Source organism: Diceros bicornis, chromosome 2, assembly GCF_020826845.1.
Source record: "Diceros bicornis minor isolate mBicDic1 chromosome 2, mDicBic1.mat.cur, whole genome shotgun sequence".
Taxonomy (NCBI): Eukaryota; Metazoa; Chordata; class Mammalia; order Perissodactyla; family Rhinocerotidae; genus Diceros; species Diceros bicornis.
In genome coordinates, this window is record NC_080741.1 from 80,109,960 (window position 1) to 80,133,078 (window position 23,119).

Here is a 23,119-nt window from a genome sequence, read left to right on the forward strand (position 1 = left end):
TTGCTTTAGGTAATATAGACATTTTAACTATGTTTATTCTTCCAATCCACGTGCATGGGATATCTTTCCATTTCTTTATGTCATCGTGGATTTCCCTCAATAATGTCTTGTAGTTCTCATTGTATAGGTCCTTCACCTCCTTGGTAAGATTTATTCCTAGGTATTTTATTCTTTTTGATGCAATTGTAAAAAATTTTAGGTGGAGATTTTTTTATTACAGTAAACATTCTGATTTTTTAAATTGTTTTTCTTATACTGACTTTAAAATTTTAGATCATACTTTCTACCAGAAAAATAGTCTAATGATAGTCATATTTGATATCAAACCTAGTCTTTCTTTCTTTATCCTCTTCAGTAAGACGTTGAGATGAAAAATCTACACTTCTGAAGTATCACAAAAACTGTTGGAATACATCAGTCTGCTGTTGTAATAAAGATAGTGTGACCTCTTTTGGAGCAACTCTTCTGGGAGAGGGTATAATTTTATTCTCTCTGACCACTTGGGAGTCTTTTCTCGGACTCACAGACAGGCTACTGACATGAAAGGAAGAGTGTCTAGACCAGGATTTTGGGGTTTTTTTTTAACCTATTTTGGGTTCTTGGCACAGTCACTCAGAACAACCGTGCAAAGATGAATTTTGGTGAATAAATACCCCAAACTTACTGTTTGCCCTCCCTTAGATCTCCTGATGGGAAGAACCCAAGGAAAAGGCAGAGGGTAAGGGAACCGTTTTATATATAGTCCAAATAGGTCAGCTGCCCAAAAAAGAGGCAGTAATGCAGGTACAGAAGGAATCTGGAGAGGTGTGACAGATTGTGTTTTCCAAAGATGGCTGCAACAACATCTCTTATCCAACATGCTCTTCTTAAAAAAAAATGAAATTTAATTCACGAGTTAAATTGTTACTTGGGGTAGGCTCTTGTGACTTGAAATACTTTCATTCTATGTCAGAATTGTCACATCAATCCAGAGTCATCCTTAGAGTGATTTAAGCTGACCAACAATAAGTTTCTGTATTAATCTATAGAAATCTACCTGCATGTTGAATTATTTCGGTAACTATTGTTTTAAAAATTATAATGAGCATACCACCACAGTCTAATGTCGAGGAAATGAGCCTTGTGCTTGACATATTGGACCTGTTTCATAAGTAGTAGTTTTCTCACTCATCTTCTAAGATTAAAATATGTATAGGAGTGCTGTTCTAAGCTCATGAACCAACAATAAATAGCCTGACTTAATGATTATTCCATGTGTTTATTAATTGCAGAATTTTAGAGTTAAGAAACACCTGAGCGATTATCTTGAGCCTTTTATTTCTAAGTGGAGTGAAAATGAAGAATGTAAAATCTTAGGAGGTTTAATGATTTTTGACCATAACTGCTCGTTAGAATCACCTAGAGGTCTCCTCTTTCTAGTCCATTCTAATTTAATTGTTCTGGGATGTGGCCTAGGCATTTCTGATATATTTTTTTAAAGACTCCCCAAATGAATTCATTGTACAGCCAACATCGAGAACTACAGTCATGGGTCGCATAATGATATTTCATCAATGACGGACCACATATGTGACAGTGGTCCCAGAAGATTAGTACCATAGACCCCTAGGTGTGTAGCAGGCTCTGCCATCGAGGTTTGTGTAAGTACACTTTATGATGATCGCACAACGATGAAATTGCCTAATGACACATTTCTCAGAGCGTATCCCCATCGTTAAGATTGCCCAATAGGCAATATTAAATAAGATCGAATGAGAGATCTATTCTATTTTCAATTTCATTTCAATCATTTAAGTTAAGTCAAGGAGAATGGTTCAGTATGGTGTTAGGTTTGTCACTAATGATTCTCTAATACTTGGCTAATCTCCCATTTTAATTAAGAGAGCAAAGGTCTCAGCTCAGAGACTTTCAAAATGTCCAGCTGGCGTCTATTTACATTATTTTGGACAGAGTCTATTTGCACTATTTTCTACTCACTATATGCATTTTGGCAGTTAACTATTATTTTGGTCAGCAGTTTTCCATTTAAGGTAAAAACATACATTTTCCGTATCAATTTCCATAAAAATTTAAGTTTAAAAAAGTTAATCAGTTTAAGAAAAAAATTAAGTAAATAATAGAGCATTTGGTGCTAGGATATGGCAAAAAAAAAATATTGTGGAGGTGTGACTCTAGCATTTGACACAAGCTAAGATATGCATGAAGTGCCTTTGACCAAGTTTTTGTCATCTTTTATGGGTCACTCTTTCAAAATAGTTATGATGGGACAAGCTGAGAATCTAAATCCTGTAGTGGAATGATTATTCCAGTTTATTGGTACCAAAGAAAGTCGAGCAAATTTTGATATTAACAGATTGCATATGACCTGCCTTAAATATCACCTGTTCAGACAACCAGGCATCAGACAATTTCAGATGAAATTGTTAATTAGTCAGAAAAATTAAAACTGTTTAGAGTGTTATGGCCTGTTTTCATGTTTCAGTGGCTCCTAATTATTTCTGTTCCTTGGGTGAGCAGTGCACGTTTGTAACGAAGGTGACCTTGTTGCAGCCTTTTGGGGTTGGTGGGGGCAAGGTTTAATTTGGTTGTTTAGAAATACAGAGGTGAGTCTTATCTACTACCACTTCCTTCAGGGGCCTTCACAGAGGAAACCACCACCCAGGTTCCAGACGGAACCAGTAGGTTCGACTGTTTTCAAGGCACCTGGATATGATTTATATGCAGTGTCAGGGTTTGGAAGGCAACCCAGTGATGGGATGAATGATTAATATTGGAACCTATGCAATAACAGGCTGTGTAAGGTGATAAAAAGGGGGAGGATGGCCTAGTCAACCTTGCCTTCCAAATAGCCGTCAAATGTTTGGTTTTTTTTCCTTTAAGCTGGAAAATTATTATACTTCTTGGCAGTCCAGCGGCAGCATTTCCATCGAGATTGCTTGCTAGGGAATTAGTTTTTGCTGATAATTTGTTATACTGAAAGTTTATGCTACATTTGCACTGTTCAAGAAGTTTCCCGAGTTCCAAGGTTTACCTCATACCTTGATTTTTAGCATATAGTAGATATCATAATGTACTTTCAGCCCACCTGTAATCAGTAATGATCTGTCTGCTTATTAATTTTCACCTGGCATGGTTATCACATCTTGTAGTGTTTTTCTTTCAGTGCAAAGTGGTTTTTAAATTACATGAAAAATTCCGTGAGCGTCATCACCTAAGAAAAACTTAATAAGCTCCTCTTCTATTTCATTTTGTGCACACTGGATTTTCCCATAGCATTTATTTCAAAGATGATTTGGCTTATAAATCCATTTACTATTCATACCTATAACATGTTCTGGAAATACGATTTTTTTCCTAGGAGAAATCTATATAGTTAGATGAACAAATAATTGGATAATCTAGTAATTCTGACAAAGCTTAAAAATTTTTTAATATAAAAAAATAAAAATTTTATTGTCATCAAGATGTAAATATGAACCCAAAATCAACTTTTAGTTTTCTGCAGACAGATTAATAATTTGTGGATTAATTATACCCCTGACATCCCCTACCCCCCTACCCCCAAATAGACTGACTATGTTCTCACTTGCCTTAGGGCCTCTGCGTATGTTTAAGTGCCCTAGTGGAGACCTTAGCTTGTACTCATATTGCAAATCTCAGCTCAATTATCAATTCACTGAAACTCCAGAAAATCATAGATTCCTCCATGTACTTTGGGCTTGCATTACGTTGTAGTTTTACTTTGATTTGTTGTCATTTGATTCATGACTGTCTTTCAGCTGTAAACTTCATGAACATAAGGACTGTTGTCAGTGACTAAAGTACAGCAATTAATAAACAGTTTTGAGTGAATGATCTTGTTTTAAAAAGATAGGGCATTTGAGAAAGAACTAAAATTCATGTGACTTAGGGAAATGGCTCCTGCTTCTTCAACTCACATGTAAGCCATTGGAATAGGCCTCTCCCACTGCCAAAAGCTTCATTTCCCAGTAAATCTGTGGTCAGCAGCATAGAAAAGGGACTTGCCTTCTGGAAAGACTGAGAATTACACTGCTGTGCTTTGAGGAGGGAGGTTTAAGGGAAGTAGGGATGGAGAGAGAGAAAAAGTAAAGCTTTGACTCTGCATCTTCCCAATTTTGTTCCATTCTGTTTGAGGGAAGGGGGAAAAAGGAGAGTTTAGGAAAACAATACAAAGACTAACAAACTAATTTAACAGATAATGAACTACAAGCTATTTTTTAGTCAAAGAATTCTTAGTGTTCCTAAGAATGTATTCAAAGATTATTAGTGTTCCTAAATTTTTTATTTGAATTATTTTTATACTCTAAAGAATGACAAACGTTTCTCAATATATCTAAATATTAGATGCAATTTTGTTGATAAATATGTTGAGAAATAATCGATCGAGTACTATTTTACCCCTTCTCTTTTTCTCAGATTTATTGGGGTATAATTGACTAATTTTACTTGAGTTTTTCTGGACATTCCTCTCCTATCTCCTTTATCACAGTTAATCAGTAATTAGCTGTATTCTAACCATCAACAGTGAAAAATTGATGGGGACAAGAATTAGTTTGATGTAAGTGAAACTTCCCTTTGGAATTTCCTTTTCCTTTTTTATCTTTTTTCTAAATGTCTGGGAATACTCAACTGCATCTTGATAAGAAATTATAGAATGTTCTAATGAATAACACTTTTAAATTATTATTATTAAATGTCCGATTCTTGTGAAAGAAATTTGACTTTAGAGTTACAATCATGTTATTTGACCACTTCAACCTATGATCCTATTTAAAGTAGATCATTTAGAGGTATAGTTATATGTAATAATAACTGCATTTTGAGAGCCATTATATTCTGTCCAAAAATGCACAAATCATAAATGTATAGCCCAGTGAATTTTCACAAAATGAACACGCTCAAGTAACCAGCCCTGAAATCAGTAAACAACATAACCCACACCCAGAAGTCCCCAGGGTGCCTCATTGCAGTACTAACTATCCCTCCAAAGGTAACAACGATCTAGATTTTTGACACAATAGATTAGTATCCTGTGCTCTTTTCTATCTGATTTATTTATTACTTTTATGTTGAGACTTAGCCATGTTGGTCTATGTATGAACTATATGAAATAGTTCAATCTATTTCATGGCCTAATAGTATTTCCTTAAGTGGGTGTTCTGCTACTTATTTATCTACTTGATTGTGATGGACTTAAGGTCGTTGCCCTTTTTTTTTGCTATTATGGGTAGTGCTTGTACAAACATTCTTGTAAATGTCTTTAGTGAACATATGCACACATCTCTGTAGGGTATATACTTAGGAATAGAATTGCTGGGTCATAGATTATGCATGTGTCGTGCCTTAGTAGATAGTTATAAACAGTTTTCCAGAGTGGTTGCACCAGTCTGCACTGCATTAGCAATAATAGGAGTCCCAGTTGCTCTACGTCCTCAGCAGGACTTGAAATCACCTGTCTCTTTTATTCTGAAGCTGTCTACACATGGTGCCATGTGATTTTACTTAATCTTAATTAAATAAACTTTCTAAATTTGTAAAAATAACTTGTTTCACATGAATATATCTGTTGCCGTGACTTGCGTTTATATCCTAAACCCAAGCAGAGACCATGCGTTAGATACTTCTCTACCCTTGAGTGAATCTAATATGGCAAGCTCACAATGAACTTTTGTTAAGATGAATCTTGATTCTATATATTGCTTCATTAAAAGACGATAAATAGGGTAAGAGGGAGAAAGCCCTAGAAGAGGAACAATACAAATATATTTTATTGAGAGAGACAAAAAATTAAGAGGAGGATCCCTCTTAATTCTTATTAAATTTTATTTTCCATTTATGTATTCATCCACTCAACTTCATGTTGGTACTGAAAAAAACAGCTGGTTCCTACTGTCTACGTCTCTTAGTTTATTGCTTCCTTTTTCCACTCTACAGTGTGTAAAGATAATTAAAAATTATATTTTCCCTGATGGTGAGCCTAACTCCATTTCTTCAGGAAGATGGTTCGGTTTTCACAGGAGCTAGCTAAGTTATTTCTCTCTTCACACATCAATACCAAAAGTGAACAGAAATGACAGGTCCAACTTCAATTTCTTCCTTACTCCTTCAAGAAACAAAACCAGCCAGTATGCCTAAAAGGTATATTCATGTGTCTAAGGACATAAATTAAGTCCTGTTCCAATTCTCTTTTACCCAACTGCTTTCAAAATAAGCAAATAAACACTGGGAAGAATAATAACTCACCCTTGATGAAATTTAATAGTAACAGTTCTTACTTCACTGAAAATAAGAGATTTCTATAGAAATGATAATCAACCTCCTGTGAGTGTATGGAGCTCATAAAACCTGAAGAGCTTCTAAAAGTCAGCAAGCATTGAAAGTTGTGTCCTGGGGATACAGTTCTAAATAACCCTGAGGAGAAAGAGGGAAGGAAAGAAAAAAGTTCAGTTTGATGAAAGTAAAATGTGCAAACTTAACAGTTTCTGCATTATCATTTAATTACAGCCATCAATCACCTCACATCTGTCTTCTCCCAGTACTTAAGAAATTCAGGCTCAAGCCATACAATCTAACCAACAGAGAATATGTAGCCTATTAGGAATCCTAAGGAGGGCAAGCAATATTTAAGAAATTACCCTCTAGGAGATCTTAGGAAATTACCTAAAAGCAGAATAGTAGAATCCCTCTTTCAACAGATATTAGGAAAACCCAAGAATAGAACTATCCTTTTAATTAATAAGATAAACACTTATTGCTTATTCTTCTGTACCATTTTTAGAGATTTTTCAGTAAGTAATCATTTTCAAAGAGCTTTGCTTTCCAAATCATTTTATTTCAATCCATGTTTTTACTAATGCGTGAAACTGGCCTGCGGTTAGTCATTTTATGAACGTGATTTTACATTCTTTTAAAATGAGGACGATTTGATGTTGAGCTTTTAGAAATACATTTGCTCCATTAATTGGTGCTGGGGGACGTCAGCAAATGTCTTTACAGACAACCGTTATTTTTAGGGTTTAAAATGTTTTAATTTCTTCTGATTGAGGAGTTCATACTGACTGTCCCTAAATTCGGTAGTGAAGGAATTAAACGGCCTTAGGCTTTTTAAGCTCCAACGTGTTTAGAAAAGTGTTTCAACCGTGGTAATCCCTTGTAGTGCTGCATTTATCTCCCACCAGATACCTAAATGCTTCACTCTTCTTCTCAGGCAGATAATTGCAAAGAGGTTGGAACCAGAGAAAAGAGTTGAGCTGGTGCTGAGCAGTGGATATAAAAAGAGGTGTCACCCTAGTGGAAATAAATAGACTCTGAGACTGTAATCTCTGCCCTTATTTATTTTTGAAACCATAAATGCCCAGGGGAAAGCTTGTCATTTATTTAGCTACAGAAATCTATGTCTGCAGTCATGTATGGTTTTTAACTTGTTTTTATTTCCAAGGTTCCATTGTAGCAGTCTTCAGTCTTGTACCACCTTGGTCTTCTCTCTAAATGTGGATTTCATCCCAATGGTGTTGTTGGTCACAGCCTTCAAGATTCTTTGTGTTTTCAAAATAACACTGTGCTCATTACCTGTGTTTTCCAACAGAGTTCATCTGGTGATTTAATGATCAGAAACATTCAGTTGAAACACAGTGGAAAATATGTGTGTATGGTGCAAACAGGGGTGGATAGTGTTTCGTCTGCTGCCGACCTCATAGTGAGAGGTAAACATTAATGCCTCAGTGTGTTTTGTAATTGCACATCTTAACTGAGCATTCCTGACTGGAGGAAAAACCATGATAAGATAGCATATGAGCATGCGAGTCATAATATTGATTTGATTCTCCCCCCAATAGACCAGAGGGTGTGACAATAAGGATGGGTGCTAATTCAAAGAAATAAAAATCTCGACTCTCCTCTTCAAATAGCTCTCACTGTAATAAGCATTCCACAGCTGCTGCCAAGCTGATGTGTTGTTGAGCATGTCATTAATTCAGTGATAGTGTTTAATATGAAAGAGAAGAGTGATAGAATGTGTGTGTGTGTGTGTGTGTGTGACTACTTCCAAAAGAATCAGGATCATCCAGAATGCCTGAGAAAATCTGCCAATCTGAGCTGCTGTCCAAGGTACTGATTTGCTATGGGGCTGAAAAAATGACCAGAGTGCATCATAGAATAAAACATCTCTAGATAACAAACTAGGAACTACAGAGATGTACCAATAGATTAAAGGAAAAGGCATCACACCAAAAGTAAAGGACAATGAATTTGGAAAAGTGCAGGAATCCTGCTGAACAGAGGCCTCAAAAAGCAAATGTCATTTGCAATCGTGGAGTATTACGATTTTGGAATTATTGATTCACATCCAGATTTAATTTCTAACAACAGAAATATGAAAAAAAAAGTGGTAGTTTTATTGCCATATAAATGGCTTTTTTCCCTAAGTGCTTTTGAAATTGGGATCAATTGGAAGTATTAGTAGTCATGTGACATAGTTCGTCTTCACTTTGGTAGAAGAGGATGACATTTATGGAATTGCTAGCCACCGTTTGTGTTATTGCCTACCTTAGGTTCACCTGGACCACCAGAAAATGTGAAAGTAGATGAAATTACAGATACAACAGCCCAACTTTCTTGGAAAGAAGGTACAGACAACCGTAGCCCAGTTATCTCCTATTCTGTCCAGGCAAGGACACCTTTCTCCGTGGGCTGGCAAACTGCCACAACAGGTAACGGAGGAGAGACAAATGCCATCGGGACATGTAAATGGATTTCAAGTCAATGCTAAGACATGCAGACTCTTACCTCTCTGAAATATTCCTTTGTAGTGCCTGAGGTCATTGATGGGAAAACACACACAGCTACTGTAGTCGAGTTGAATCCGTGGGTGGAATATGAATTTCGGGTTGTAGCCAGTAACAAAATTGGAGGTGGAGAACCCAGTTTACCCTCAGAAAAAGTAAGAACTGAAGAGGCAGGTTAGTGTTTTTGTTTTCTGAGTAATGGGTTAATAGGTTTCCCTGGGTGTGTATTTCCATTTCCCTTGACTTGGTCTCAGGCCAACAGGGGATCAGCCTCAATAATCCATTGTCACAATTATCTGACCTGTCTAATGGCAGAACTGGCCATATGGCGTTTGTCAAAAGACACACATGTAAGTGGTTCTGATGTAGTGTGACATTTCCAAGAGTTCAGTCCATCGTCAGCATTCATTAGTGCATGTCGAGTGAATATGTTTTTGTCACTTAAGGTTATAATTACTATCTGACATAGTCACCCTGTTAATAGGGGAAGTGCTGTTTTCATTTATAACAAGCATTGACAAATTGGTAGGATAATGACATTTGGGAGTTCTGCTGCTAGGAAATCTCATTCTGCCACCAAGCTCAGTGAATGAGCTTAAGCACTTGATGAATAGGTATATTTTGGCTCCTCAAGTATTAAATTAAGAGAAGATCATCATTAAAATTTTCCATGTGGGGTGACTATTAGTATAACCATAAGACTATTTTTATAATTCTAAAACTATCCTAACCTTAAAACTGAAAATTAGAAAGTGTACATAGTATTACATTATTGAGACATCTGAGAGGATCTAAAGACTTTCCTTTTCAGAATCTGTAATATTAATTAATATTAGCTGAAATAATGTTTGAAATGTAGCTATCATATCACTTTAGGAACCAAGCCAAGATAGGAGTCATGGAATACATTTCAGTAATTTTAATGATACTGTTTTACTCAGGACAATGTATATAATATTTATGCCAGGTATTATGAGAAATCAGGGAACCACGTCTGTCTTGGTGCTCTGTTCATTTATTCACACAACATATATTTGCAGAGTATCTACTATGTGCTAAGCACTGTCTGGCTACGGTGGATACAGCTGTGAACAAAGACCGGCTTTCAGGGAACTTATATTTTAGTTGCGTCATAAAACTTACTAAGCGTAGAGTTCTCAATGTAAGTGAGAAATCTGATGCCTGTGTGAGGATTATAAAGAATATCTCATAACAAGATTAGAGGATTTGAGTCTAGGTCATTTTTATGTAAAGCCAATGTTGTCCCGAGAATTATATCTCCACTTGGAATAGTCACAAGTTAAACGCTCATGCTGGATTGATTTTCCATCATCTCCGGTGAATCACTTTTCCTTGTTTTATTAACCTTCATACTGTGTCGTTTTTTTCCTTACTGTTTGAGAGACTTTGAATTTTTGATAATTTCCTGCAAATATAAATGATTTGATCATCTCCCCAATACACGCACACACACAGACATATACGTATAATGTGCTGATGCTCAAATTATTTCAAATGTTAAAAATAAGCAACATACTGAGTCTTCTTTCAGATAAGTGTTACCAAATGCAAATAGGGTTTCATTTCTCTCTTTCTGACCTACACAGTTCCAGAAGTGCCTCCTTCTGAAGTCAGTGGAGGAGGTGGAAGCCGGTCTGAACTGGTGATAACCTGGGATGTAAGTGTCTGGGCAGCATCTTCCCCCTCAGGGTGATGCTCTTCCCCAATCCTCGTCGCCTCCTGGATGGTACTGGTGGTGCTGCTCGTGGTGGTGGTAGTACTAGGAGCTAATATTTTTGCATGCTCACTCTGTGCTCATCACTGCTCCTAGCATTTTGCATATATATTTTTTTCATTTAATCCTTGCAACATTTTATAGATGAAAACACTAGGTGTAGAGATATTAAACAATTTGCCCAAGGTCATCTGGCCGGTAAGTGCAGGAGTGAGAGCCAAATCCTGGCTGGTTACTCTCAAGCTGTCCTCACGCCTTTACCTGCAGCTGCACACCCACTGATGATGCCACTTATTCCAGCAAGTGCTTGCTTCCGCCATTGTTTCAGCTCTTGCTTTATGTCATAATTAGGAAAAAATTTAATTAACACATTTAAAGTCAGAAGGCACTAGAATGTCTCTATTATTTGAAGATGTTGATGAAAAAATAAAAAGTCAAGAGATCACGAGGGAGTGTCGATAGGAATTTTTAACGTGATCCAAATACAGCTTTGAGTGTAATATGTTGTTTTTTTTACTCCTTTGCACTTAATTATCATATCAATGTGTAATTTCTTTCCATGATGTCGGTATTCCGGGTTAGATGATTTTTATTTGACTTAAGAAATGAGAATATTCAACTGAAAGTATATCTTATTATTCAGAACTCAGATTGGGGCTACAAGATGCTCAAAAATCTGAATAATTTCAGAACATTCCAGTTCATTGTCTGGATGGTTATGAAAGAGTGGCATATGTCTGTTTAAAAGCAGCTGACTAGTCCCACTCACCTTCTTCTCCTTTTTTATCCAACTGCTTAATATGATATAGATTATTATTTGGTGGTTTTTACAAAAGATTAAGGATTTTAGCTCCATTTATTTTTGCCTCGCCTTTATGTGTAAGGGTGATTTAATATGTCTTTCCTTTATAGCCAGTCCCTGAAGAACTGCAGAATGGTGAAGGTTTTGGATATGTTGTTGCTTTCCGTCCTCTTGGGGTTACCAACTGGATCCAGACGGTGGTCACATCTCCCGATACCCCAAGATATGTCTTTAGGAATGAAACCATCATGCCATTTTCACTGTATGAAGTTAAAGTGGGTGTTTATAATAACAAAGGTGAAGGACCGTTTAGCCCAGTGACAACAGTGTTCTCTGCAGAAGAAGGTATGGAAAACATTATGATTAGATATCAGTTCCAACCTAATAAACCAGTTGTGCTGTAAAAACTGATTTGAAAGTTCTTTGTGACTTCAGATATATTTCTTCAAAAGAACAATGATTGAAGTCATAGTTGGATTCCCAGTTCTGGTAATAAAGATCAACCCTGCCTACTTGAAGTAGGAGACTCAAGGATAGTTAGAGGATGTAACAATTGGTTAAAAATCTTTTTATGAGGAATACATCCTAACTTCTAGCTTGTGAAGCAGGGAATAGCACAGTCTTCTACAGCTTTCTTCTTGGGGTAAGAATAAGATATTCTCCTGAAAGTGCTCTAGTCTCAAGTTTTATAATGATTCTTATGGCCTGAGAAAATGATATTAGGAGGATGGAGGAGGAGAACCAGAAGTTTAACATTCCGGAGGTGTGGAATGTGCAGATTTGAAGGATATGTTTCACCAGTTCCAGCTGGTGTAGAGTCATACATACTCCACTCTGGATCCATTCCATTTCTCTGCCTTTCTTTTATACCTGCCTCAGATATTGCACTTCTTTAGAAAACAATAATAATAATGTTAGGAGCATCATATGAAATTGCCATTTTATAGGTCAAAAGCTGGTAATTATTGGCTGTCTTATGTGGTTCTTCCTAATAAGAATGACAGGAGCTAACATGTATAAATGCTCGCCATCTGCCAGACATCACCTAATATGAATTTTCTAAGGAGGAATCACATGTAGGTAATATTATTATTCCCCATTTACACGAGAAAATGGAAGTTTGATGAAAGAAGTTGATAAACTTGCCAAAATCCATAGAGGCTTACTGAGCTAGTATTTTAACCCAAGGTCTTTGCTCTTAACTGTTCTGAGCTCATGAAATGTGACTTCACAGTATCTCCTCTACCTCCAGATCTTGCAGTAAGTTGCAAAAAGTGGCCCACAGTCGTTATTCCTAAAAATAATAAGTAGACTCAATTTTTCTTAGTACCCTCATCTCCTATTTGTGTCCTCTATTTTTCCACTGAGTTCTGAGAGAACAAACAGGTATTATAAAAATCTTTGCAAAAGAAAGAGCTTTTAATATTCATAGCCAGATCTCATTTCCAAGATACCAAGGATTTTCATTACAACGGCAGGTCAGGTGTCTGGGGAGTGATGGCAATTAACCAGGGTTTTTTTGGGCACTGCCTACCTGTGCATCCTGGACCAGAAGAGCTGGCCTTTGGATGGGAGGGACAGCCACAGCCTTATCCCCTCCTTGTCTCCTGCACCTTCCTTCTCCTGTTCCCATTTTTGTCACCGCTAGTGAGTTGATGAAAGGTCTTTCTGTTCCAACCTTCAGAAGTGGATTCGACTTGTCTATGAAAAAAGCAAGGGATTTATTGGAAATATACTAGGACCTCTTTGAATCTAAGGGAGAGTTAAACTGCAAACCTCAAGAAGAGCCTTAATCAGAGAAGCTCTGGGGCCTCAGAAACTGGTCTGCCTCTCTGGGGCACCAGGACTAGATAGGCTGGCCCCAAGTACTCCTCGTCTCTCCAAACCAAGTTTCAGATTCTCAAGAGAGAACATCTAAGAGCCCCATCCTTGGACCAAGAATCTTTCTCAGTATCAATCAGCCGTGGCCGGGAGCAGGGTCAGAAATGGGTATTGGGGGAGGGGGCATCCCTTCTCAGAGCTATGCCCTAAAGAATCACTGTGAGCCTCATAAAGCCCCAAGAGTTGTCTGTTACAAAGGGATCCTTTTACTGTTGTAATAAACTCTATGCATGTCCGTCTACTCCCTCAAAAGGGTAAACCCCTGGAAGTTGCTCCATCTCCTTTAAGTGTGCTCCTCTTATGGGCCTGGGCTGGAGAAGGCACTCCCTAAATGCTTATTGAATAAATGAGCTCTGTAGAGCTTGACTTTGTTTGGCAAGACAAAAAAATAAAGTAGTAGTTGAACAGTTGTTTATACAAATAAGTAGTATTTGTGGGCACAGGAGTTCCCAAACAGGAGCTGTGGGATGAAGGAGAGAGAAATAATGATAGGACAGAGAGAACAAAGAGAAAGAAAGGATGAAAAGTAAGATGCCAAGAAGAAATGCAAGAGAGTAAAGTACAAATTGCCATGGCTGTTTAGCAAGGAAAGCCTGTGGCTCTGATGCCATCTATTCCTAAGAAATGGAAACTGACCAAGACATGGTTCATGTTTTCAAATGTTTTTATAGGATGTTTTATAATATTTTCAAATACGTTAAAGTGCTTTTTTAAAAAAGAAGTTCACTAGATTTTCAAATTAACCACCAAAATGGTGATTATATTTCACTTTCTGTTCCCAAACAGAGCCTACAATAGCTCCATCTCAAGTTTCTGCAAATAGCCTATCCTCCTCAGAAATTGAAGTGTCATGGAACGCTGTTCCTTGGAAGTTGAGCAATGGACACTTACTTGGCTATGAGGTAATTTCTTTTAAAATGAATTAGCTATTAAATGGCTCATGTATGTATGTTGCCGTGGTACCTTGTCTCCTTTCATTTAAATTCTTTTTAACAGTGACATGTTAGCTAAAGTCTGACTTTTGTTGAAATTTTGCTAGCACGTTGTCCCGTGTGATTATCAATAGATATTGAATTTAACCCCACAAGTTGAATGAAAATAACTTTAGTTGGGGTAGAAAAGAAAAAATAATAACATGAAAGGAAATCGTGTATCATATGGGCCAAATCTTTTAAATGGATTGACTAAAAAATAAGAGTGAGATTGAACTGCAGTATTTAAGTTCTTAGGATATTTATGCCAGTCAGAAATTGCTTTCCTCCAGCTCTTTGTGGTACTTTCTCGGTGACCTTGTTACATTGTGTGACTCTCTTCTAGGCTCTAGAGAAGACAGCTGTCTGTAATGTAATTCTTGCCTTCAAAGAACTCTCTTTGGCGAAATAAGATGAAAGATCTGAAACAGAGGATAACATTAGACCAAATGTAATGAAGGTCAGAATAGCTCAAACAGAAAATGTTTGAATGGTTAAAAAGGATGAGCGATCTTGAAAGGTTTCATAAGGGTCGTAAGGCTTAACAAGACTTTAAAGGAAAAGTTAAGTAAATGTGGAGAAAGTGGCAAACATTCCAGATTGAGCATGGCACGTTGGAGGAGCAGAAGGAGTAGAGGCCCACCCGCAGAAGAAGGTTCCTGTAGGAGAGGTGACTGCAGAAAGGTACAGAAGGGCCAGGTCACAGAGGGCTTTGAGTGTTAAAAAGAACCATTCTGACTGGGCCCCATACTTGGTTAGCGAGAACTGGGAGCAGCTGAGCTTAGAAGTGCAAGATAGAAGTCTTAAGAAGATTTCTCTGACGGTGATTTTGTAGTGGTCATAGTTGTGATTTCATCCCCAGCCACAGCCATCTTTTTAGGAACCGTCTCTCATGCTTGTAACTCCTGATTCAGTGGGAGGCTTCCACGGGTACGTTTGCAAAACAGGGCTGTATACCCCCTGCACTTGCCAACATAACCTCAAACAGTTGCACCAGGGAGGCCACTTGATCAAAGGCAACGAGCCGATGGACAGTTAAGCTGAGCTAGTCAGATTCTTGTTTGATGTGTGAAGTAAGCAGTATAGAGATTGTAATTCGTGAGTGTAAGGCGGTGATATGTCAAATTTAGGACTCAGTTCAGACTTCTCAAGCTAAGGCCATGGGCAAGCAGGACAAAGCTGGTCTGCAGAGCTGAGATGGAGCAGACATACTCCCATGCAACCCTGGAGAATGGAGGAGACAAGGACCCATGGAGCCTTAAAGAGAACGAAATAGAATAGTTCTTTGAGAGTTGTCCAGTTCTCTAGTGGCCTGGCTGTATTCTTTTTCAGAATATCACCTTGCCGTCCTTTTCAGTAAACTCCCTTTATGTTTGAACTTGAGAGAGTTTCTGTTCCTTGTAACCAAACAAGTGTTGACTTGAAAAAAATATTAATGATAAAGTAGAGAAAGGATAGGCTGGAGCAGTGATGCTCACAGCATGCACCACGGACCACCTTCACCAGAATTACCAGGACCCTCCCTGGACCCTCTGAAAAGAAACATCTAAGAGTAGGTCTTGTTAATGTACATTTTCGGTAACTATCCACGTGGAAACATCTTCTTGCACACTTAAATATAGGAAACACTGGTTTTGGCACAGAGAGACTTGATCAGAGACAGAGCTGCCCAGATTTAAGGAAAGGAAAGTGAGATTGAAGAAGTAAAACACCACATAAATGTAGCAGAGCAACTTGATCAGCATCTTAAAAGAACCGAAGAACATTTGGATGGAAAATTCTTTTAATTCCATGACAGTGAATGTAAGCAATGAAAGACAGACGGTGGGCAACCAATAGTAGCTCCCCAGTGATTAGAGAAATGGCGTTGACAGGAAAGGTAAGTGGGATGGGGAGCACAGATGTAAAGGAGCGTAGTTCTGAGGTCAAATCTGTGCCAGATCTCAACTCTGCCACTCACTGCCGGTGCTGGAAAAGTTACATTAACATTTTGATCCTCATTTTCCTCACCTGCAGAATGGGGACAATAATAAACCTAACCTCATTAGGATTTTGAGAGGATTGAACGAGATTAGACATTTAATGTGCTTCTCAGTTTCTGGCTCAGAATAATAAGCAATCGGTAAGTGCAAGCCATATCTCAGAAGCATTTTTGAGATATTAATTTATAGATTTCTCCCTAGTAAATATTCTCAAGCAATTCCTCAACTCTAAGCTCCTTTGCCTCAAGAGAGTTTGTGACAGCTATCAAGAGGAGTTGTCTGCAAGATCCCTTCCTTCCTAGCTTTGTTTCCAAAGCTCAAGCCATTAAAGAGATTGTTCTATGTATTCTGGAGGGTGAAAAGAGAAAAAATGCCACTGAGAAAAAAATACAGGAGAAATTTCAGGTGACATTGGAAGAAATAAAGGTCTGAGGCTTACAAAATCTCGTGGAGCCCATAGCTTTCTACCTGGCAGTACCCAGGTTGGTGGCAAGACCACAGAAGGGATCAGCTGTGTTTCCCACACTCAGCGATGATTTCCCATTACCCGAGCATGGCCCAGAAGTGCTTGGGCTAAAGGGATCAAATCAATGTAATAATAGTAAATTATCTTGGCAAGGCTTTGGGAAGGGAGCCCCAGGAGTGATTGAAGTTGAATTTCCCATTAGCTGAACAGGTTATGGAATTCAGTGTTAAATCAAATTTACTTAAAGAAAATAAATGAACACATTTTGCACTCCTCAGACAGTAGACTGAGATGCGCATCCCCCATTAATAACTTTGCCCTTTACAAACCACATGACAGGATCATAATTCTTGACCTGGTTGTAGCTTGTGAAATAGTTAAGAGAACTACCCAGGAGAATGTATATAAATGGCTTTGTGGGCTTCCAAGCACCACAGGAATGTTAGCAGTTGCTGGCAAACATTTGACAGCGTGGGGGCAGGTAGATGTTGATTTTAGAATATATAAATTTAAGCTGATAAGAAGTCATCCAGATAAGTCTATTCTATCAGAAAGTGGAATTACACCACTGTTGGCCATACCAGGAAAGAGAAGTTGATTGAATGAGCGAGAAAAACCAAAGAATCCTAGTAGAGCCATCAGAGTATCTCGTTAAGTCCACAGGATTTTAGAATTAGACAAACCTGCATGCAGATCCTCTAGGATAGAATATAACCTTCACAAGGGACAGGGAACCCTGCCTGTTTGTTCACTGATGTACGCCAAGTGCCAAGAATCCTATCTGGTACCCGAGAGGCATGCAAAAATATGTGTTGATTGAATAAATGCAATTTTGGCTCCACTGGCTTACTGCTGTGTGGCCATGAGCAAGTTACTAAAGTTCTCCAAGCTTCAGTTAAAATAAAGATAATAGTAAATAACTCAACGGCATCGTTAGAGAATTAAATGAGATAAAGCAGCCATTGTCAAAATGGCCCAAAGAGACTTTTGGGGCTTCCACTTTTCTCTGTTTTGCATATTGGGCATTGAGCTAAGATTTCATCGGAAGGAAAAATTTGAAAACCAGTGAGTGTGTGACTCAGTGGCTGTTGTTTCTCTTCCTGCTGGTCTTGCCGTTAGGATGGGAGGCATAAAGATGAGAGGGCGGTTAGCAAATGGGACTTTTCTTGAAATTAGTTGTGGGTTGGAAGGCATTGCATCTTGCCTATCTGTGTAAAGAGTGGCAAGCCTACCATCCAAATGGAGCACGTATACAGTCTTGAAAGGAAATATCTAGTGAAAATTTCTTGCCCGAGTGCTTGGTCGGTATGAAGAGAAAGAAAACAAGCTAAGAGAAAGATGTCCTAATTGGGGAAATCTTAAGAAATAATTTATATAATCATACCAAGATAAAAATATGTATTTTCATAGTTTCAGTCATGATTTAAACACTAACCTGGAAAAATAAATGACTTAGCAGAGTATTTAATTACCAGTCATATGGCTAACTCTCTGGGTTGCAGTTGCCCCAGTATGGCTTTAAAATTGTTAATAGCTCCTGCTTTTCTCTCATCTCAGTGAGGGTTGATCATGTGCCATGTGGCATGCTGAGCACACATCATCATTAGCATCTAGACTAATTTTCTTTCTGATTTGACCAAGTAACAGTGGAGGAGCTCATTTCCCTGGGCTCCAATTTATTTCATCTGCTAAGCCATGACACTCAGGCTCAGATCTTTTTCTGTGCCTTTTGGATAGGAACAAGAGATACAGACGTGATAAAGAGGTTGCAGAAGCCTTTAAGTTCATGGGCAGTGGGTGCCTGAGGAACAAAAGCTCCCAAGTTCTAGCATGGTGTATGCAATCAATTTCTTTAAAGTCATTTTGTGTCTTAAAGAATAACACTTGGGAGACTGACCTTGATAAGTGATTGAAACAAAAGTCTGTACTTGTGAAATAATACACAGTAGCATGTTTTTGAGGAACCTAGTAGATTTTTTAAAAAAAGATTTGGCAGAGGAATGTAACTAAACATGTGTGCAGAATACCAAACTAGAACTTCACTGGTATCTTCCTGCAGCCTCCTGTTCTAAACAGCTGTACAGAATGTGTTTAGTTTCTAACATTTTAATTAGAATGGAAAAAGATGTCAAATATTTGAGTACTTTTTTGAGAAGATGAAAATTCTACTGGAAAAGAAGACATATACATTGAGTCTGATTCCCTACTAGCAGGCAAAGAATTAACTTTACTTTAGAACGAGTCACATGTACATAGGAAAATTGGATAGAAACAAGTCAGACACATTTAAATAAATAGAAAGCAGGCAAAAATTCGAGTGAATAAAATGCAGACTTCTGGAGTTGGTGGAAGGTTTTGTTATGCTGGAGAGAGCAGTAACTGTGTGTGTGAGTGAGGATTTCCCGAATGGAGCAGTGTTCTTTCTTAGGCAAAGATAGTCCCTAGCAAACTGTGGTTCAGCAGTGAGGGATCCAGGGAGTAAATACCCCGCCTCTCTCTCCTCCCACCCTCCCATCTCCTGCCTTCTATTGACCAAATTCAGTGAGAAGCCAGAGGGCAAGGGAGCCTGACATGTAGTTCATATGGGTCAGCCCTCCTGGAACTAAAAGCTGAGTAAAGAAGAGATCAAGATAGATCTGGATTTGTCTTCGGAAACCCCGTTGAATGCAGTTTTGCCTGCCTGATATTTATTTAAATGTGTTTAGTCTAGCAGCTAAGTTGAAATATTTGTCTCTCTGAAAATCTATAAGTACAAACAAAATTATTTTAGTCTATTAAAATAACATTTCTGACTTAATACCTGTACTTTAATGGCTAAAAAAGGTGCCATTTTTCAATACATTATTTTTGTAAACTGCATTTCCTTTTAAGTTTAAATTAAGTGAAATTTCCGATGCAGTAATATTAAGGACTCCTCACAGCAGGGACATTAGTTTTTGGAATACCAAATTTCTTGTAGAAATAGAGATAGCATTTTAAATCCTGACATTGCTCAAGTTGGTTTCTCTTTACTTACCCAGAAAAAATATTTTGGCTCCTGAAATGGTTTTATGGTTCTGGACAAAAAATTGTATTATCTCATCAAGAAATTGGAGTTCCAGTGTTTTATACACACATAGAATATCAGGACTTGAGTACTTAACTTGGTGAATAAAAGGAAAAAAGAATTTCTTCCTCTCTACTCTATACACAAAACACTTCTGACACCAAATATGTAGGGTTTTTTCTCTATACTGACCAATTCTCCGACACTAGCTGGGTATCCTACAATTCAATTCAATTCTGACACGATCTACCTGGAGTTAGCATCAGATCCCACACGTTAAGGGCTCAGTCCCACAAGGCTACCCACCCCCCCACACACACACCTCAGATGCCAATCACAAGTCCAGACCTCCCATACTTCTGATCGACTGGCTATAAAACAGGGGTTCCCAGGACCCCTGGGTTTGATAACTTGCTAGAATGGCTCACAAAACTCAGGAAAGCGCTTTACTTCCTGTTATCCATTTCTTATGAGGGATACAATTCAAGATTGGCCCAATGGAAGAGATGCACATGGCAAGGTATATGGGAGGGGATGCAGAGCTTCCATGCCCTCTCCAGGCGCTTCATCCTACCAGCACCTCCATGTCTTCACCAACCCATAAGCTCTCCTAACCCCTTCAGTTAGGATTTTTTTATGGAGGCTTCATCACATAGGCATGTTGATTAAATCATTGGCCATTAGTTAAACTAATTAACTCACCCTCCAGCCCCTTGTCAGGAGGTGGGGCTGAAAGTTACAACCCTCTAATAGCTTGGTTGGTTCCCCTGGCAACTAGCCTCCATCCTGGTGCTATATAGGAGCCCCCAGCCACAAGAAATCTCTTTAGCATACATACAAGAAGACACATCACTTCAGAGATTCCCAAGCGTTTAGGAGATTTGCGCCAGGAAATCAGGGCAGAGACCAAATACAGTAGTCCTCCCTCATAGGCAGTTTTGCTTTCCACAGTTTCAATTACCTGAGGTCAACAGCAGTCCTCCACAGTCCAAAAATATTAAATGGAAAATTCCAGAAATAAACAATTCATAAGTTTTAAATTGCTGTGCTGTTCTGAGTAGCTTGATGAAATCTCTCCACGTTCTGCCGGGACATGAATCATCCCTTTGTCCAGTGTATCCACTGTATGCTTAGTAATGGCCCCAAAGTGCAAGAGTAGTGATGCTGGCAATTGGGACATGCCAGAGAGAAGCCGTGAGTGCTTCCTGTAAGGGAAAAGGGGAAAGTTCTCCACTTAATAAGGAAAGAAAAGATATCGTATGCTGAGGTTGCTAAGATCTGCAGTAACTTTGATTACAGTATACTGGTATAATTGTTCTATTTAATTATTATTGTTGTTAATCTCTTACTGTGCCTAATTTATAAATTAAACTCTCTCGTCAAGTATGTATGCATAGGAAAAAACATAGTATATATACAGTTTGGTAATATCCTCCATTTCAGACATCCACTGGGAGTCTTGGAACATATCCCCTGCAGATAAGGGGGGACTACTGTATATATTTCTTACTATGTCACAGTGAATATCTGTGGTGGGAGGGGGGAGGCATTTTTAGACTGCGTTTGTTCAAGCCATTCAAGAATTCAACAATATTGAGGGCTCAGTATGTGCAGGCTTTGCTGAGTGGTAGGGCTATGGTGATGACCAAGACAGACCCTGCCTCAGGTGTGACTCCACCTTAGCATCTGCTGTGCCAAGAAAGGCAGTTGATTCCCTCTATAGGTGCACACTCTGCACTTGCAAAACCAACGCACAGTGACTCACAACTATTCAGGAGGGTGACCTGTATCTCTCAGGTATATAGTGATGAAAAGACATTGAGAGCCACAATTCAGTCTTAATCATCCTCTCCTTTGGAGTGGATTTGCCTTTTATTTTTAGCCCACTAAATTCTGAGTGAATTTACAACATGAAAATTCCTGTTTCTTCAGTTTTGGAAAATTCTCAGACATTTTCTCTTTTATTGCTGCCTTTTCTTTAATCTCTCTTTCTGGAAATCTGGTTGGAACATCATTTTCTCCTCAGTGTCTTTTAACTTTGCTTTCGTAATTTTTATTTCTTTCTCCATGTTCTGGATTTAATGATTCTCTCTTCTCCCTTCTAGTCTTCAGAAGGTGGAAGGCTAATTCCATCACTGATCTTATTTTTTCATGTTGTATTTTTCAGGTGTGGGACTTCACCTTGATATTTTTCAGATTTGCCCAATCTCCTATTATTGCATTATATATTTAGTCCCTTCTTTAGTAAATTTGGACATTTTAAACAAACTTATTTTAAGATCCATTTCAGATCGGTGTATTGTAGCTAGTCTCCCACTGGTTGAGTCTGCTGACTGACTTTCTTGTTAGGGGGATTCTTCATGTGCTTTGTAATATTTGCCTCTCTGCTCATCTTTTGTAGATGCTACCTTTATGTTCTGTCAATGTTCTATTAACTTCTGCACAATTGTATTTCCAGAGTTTGTTCCTTCATCCTGGACACTTTTCCTTTCTTCATCCCTGTATTGTGGTTGTGCCTATAAAATCCAAATTAGCTTGAAGTTATATTCTGTTCTCTCAGGTGTAGAACTTTTACCATTTAAACCCAGGACACAACTCAGAGGAAAAATGGGGTCTTTGTCTTTATTTCATTCTTGACTTTTCCCTCTTTTTTTTTTTTTTTGTGAGGACGATCAGCCCTGAGCTAACATCCATGCTAACCCTCCTCTTTTTGCTGAAGAAGACCGGCTCTGAGCTAACATCTATTGCCAATCCTCCTCCTTTTTCTCCCCAAAGCCCCAGTAGATAGTTGTATGTCATAGTTGCACATCCTTCTAGTTGCTGTGTGTGGGACGCGGCCTCAGCGTGGCCGGAGAAGCGGTGCGTCGGTGCGCGCCCGGGATCCGAACCCCGGGCCGCCAGTAGCGGAGCGTGCGCACTCAACCGCTAAGCCACGGGGCCAGTCCCCCCTCTTTTTTAAAAAAAGTATTCTTCTATAAATATTTTTGAGCTAAATTTTATAGAACATAATTTATTAGCTACTTACAGAAAATTGGGAATATTAATGTCACTGCTTTGTTTCTTTATGTTTTGGTTATATGCATATTTATTCAATTTTTTAGGTAAAGCTATTTAAGATTATATAATCAATTCTAACTTACATCATGTTCAAATTTGGCACAAATTTTCTCTATGTTTAAGTGTTTCTAATACCTGTCAGCAACCGAGATCCAAAAGTAAAATCTCTCATTCTGATACATGGAGATTGGTTAAAGTGATTTAGTAACATACTGCCATCAAGAACTTTCAGGTACTTCCTATAGATGGGTTTATAAAAGATATTCCCTATGCCAATTGAAAATTATTTTTATTTCTTCTTTAAATCAGTCTCCTAAGGAACAATTTATTAAGCAACTTATATTGAGGTAATTTGACATAGAAAAGGAATGGCCC

General features: G+C 38.2%; 1 protein-coding gene across 5 annotated transcripts in view; it reads left to right on the top strand.

The window, feature by feature from the left end:
* The window catches only part of LOC131419011 (contactin-3), a 279,521-nt gene that overhangs the window by 234,192 nt on the left and 22,210 nt on the right, over positions 1–23,119 (top strand). For 4 of the 5 annotated variants that reach the window (XM_058563677.1, XM_058563641.1, XM_058563659.1 and 1 more), the window contains 6 exons: positions 7,607–7,724; positions 8,571–8,729; positions 8,829–8,978; positions 10,412–10,482; positions 11,452–11,686; positions 14,009–14,124. In XM_058563677.1, the coding sequence (XP_058419660.1) occupies positions 7,607–7,724; positions 8,571–8,729; positions 8,829–8,978; positions 10,412–10,482; positions 11,452–11,686; positions 14,009–14,124 (849 nt within the window). The remainder of the gene's footprint in view (positions 1–7,606; positions 7,725–8,570; positions 8,730–8,828; positions 8,979–10,411; positions 10,483–11,451; positions 11,687–14,008; positions 14,125–23,119) is intronic. The other variant, XM_058563649.1, reaches the window with a different exon arrangement.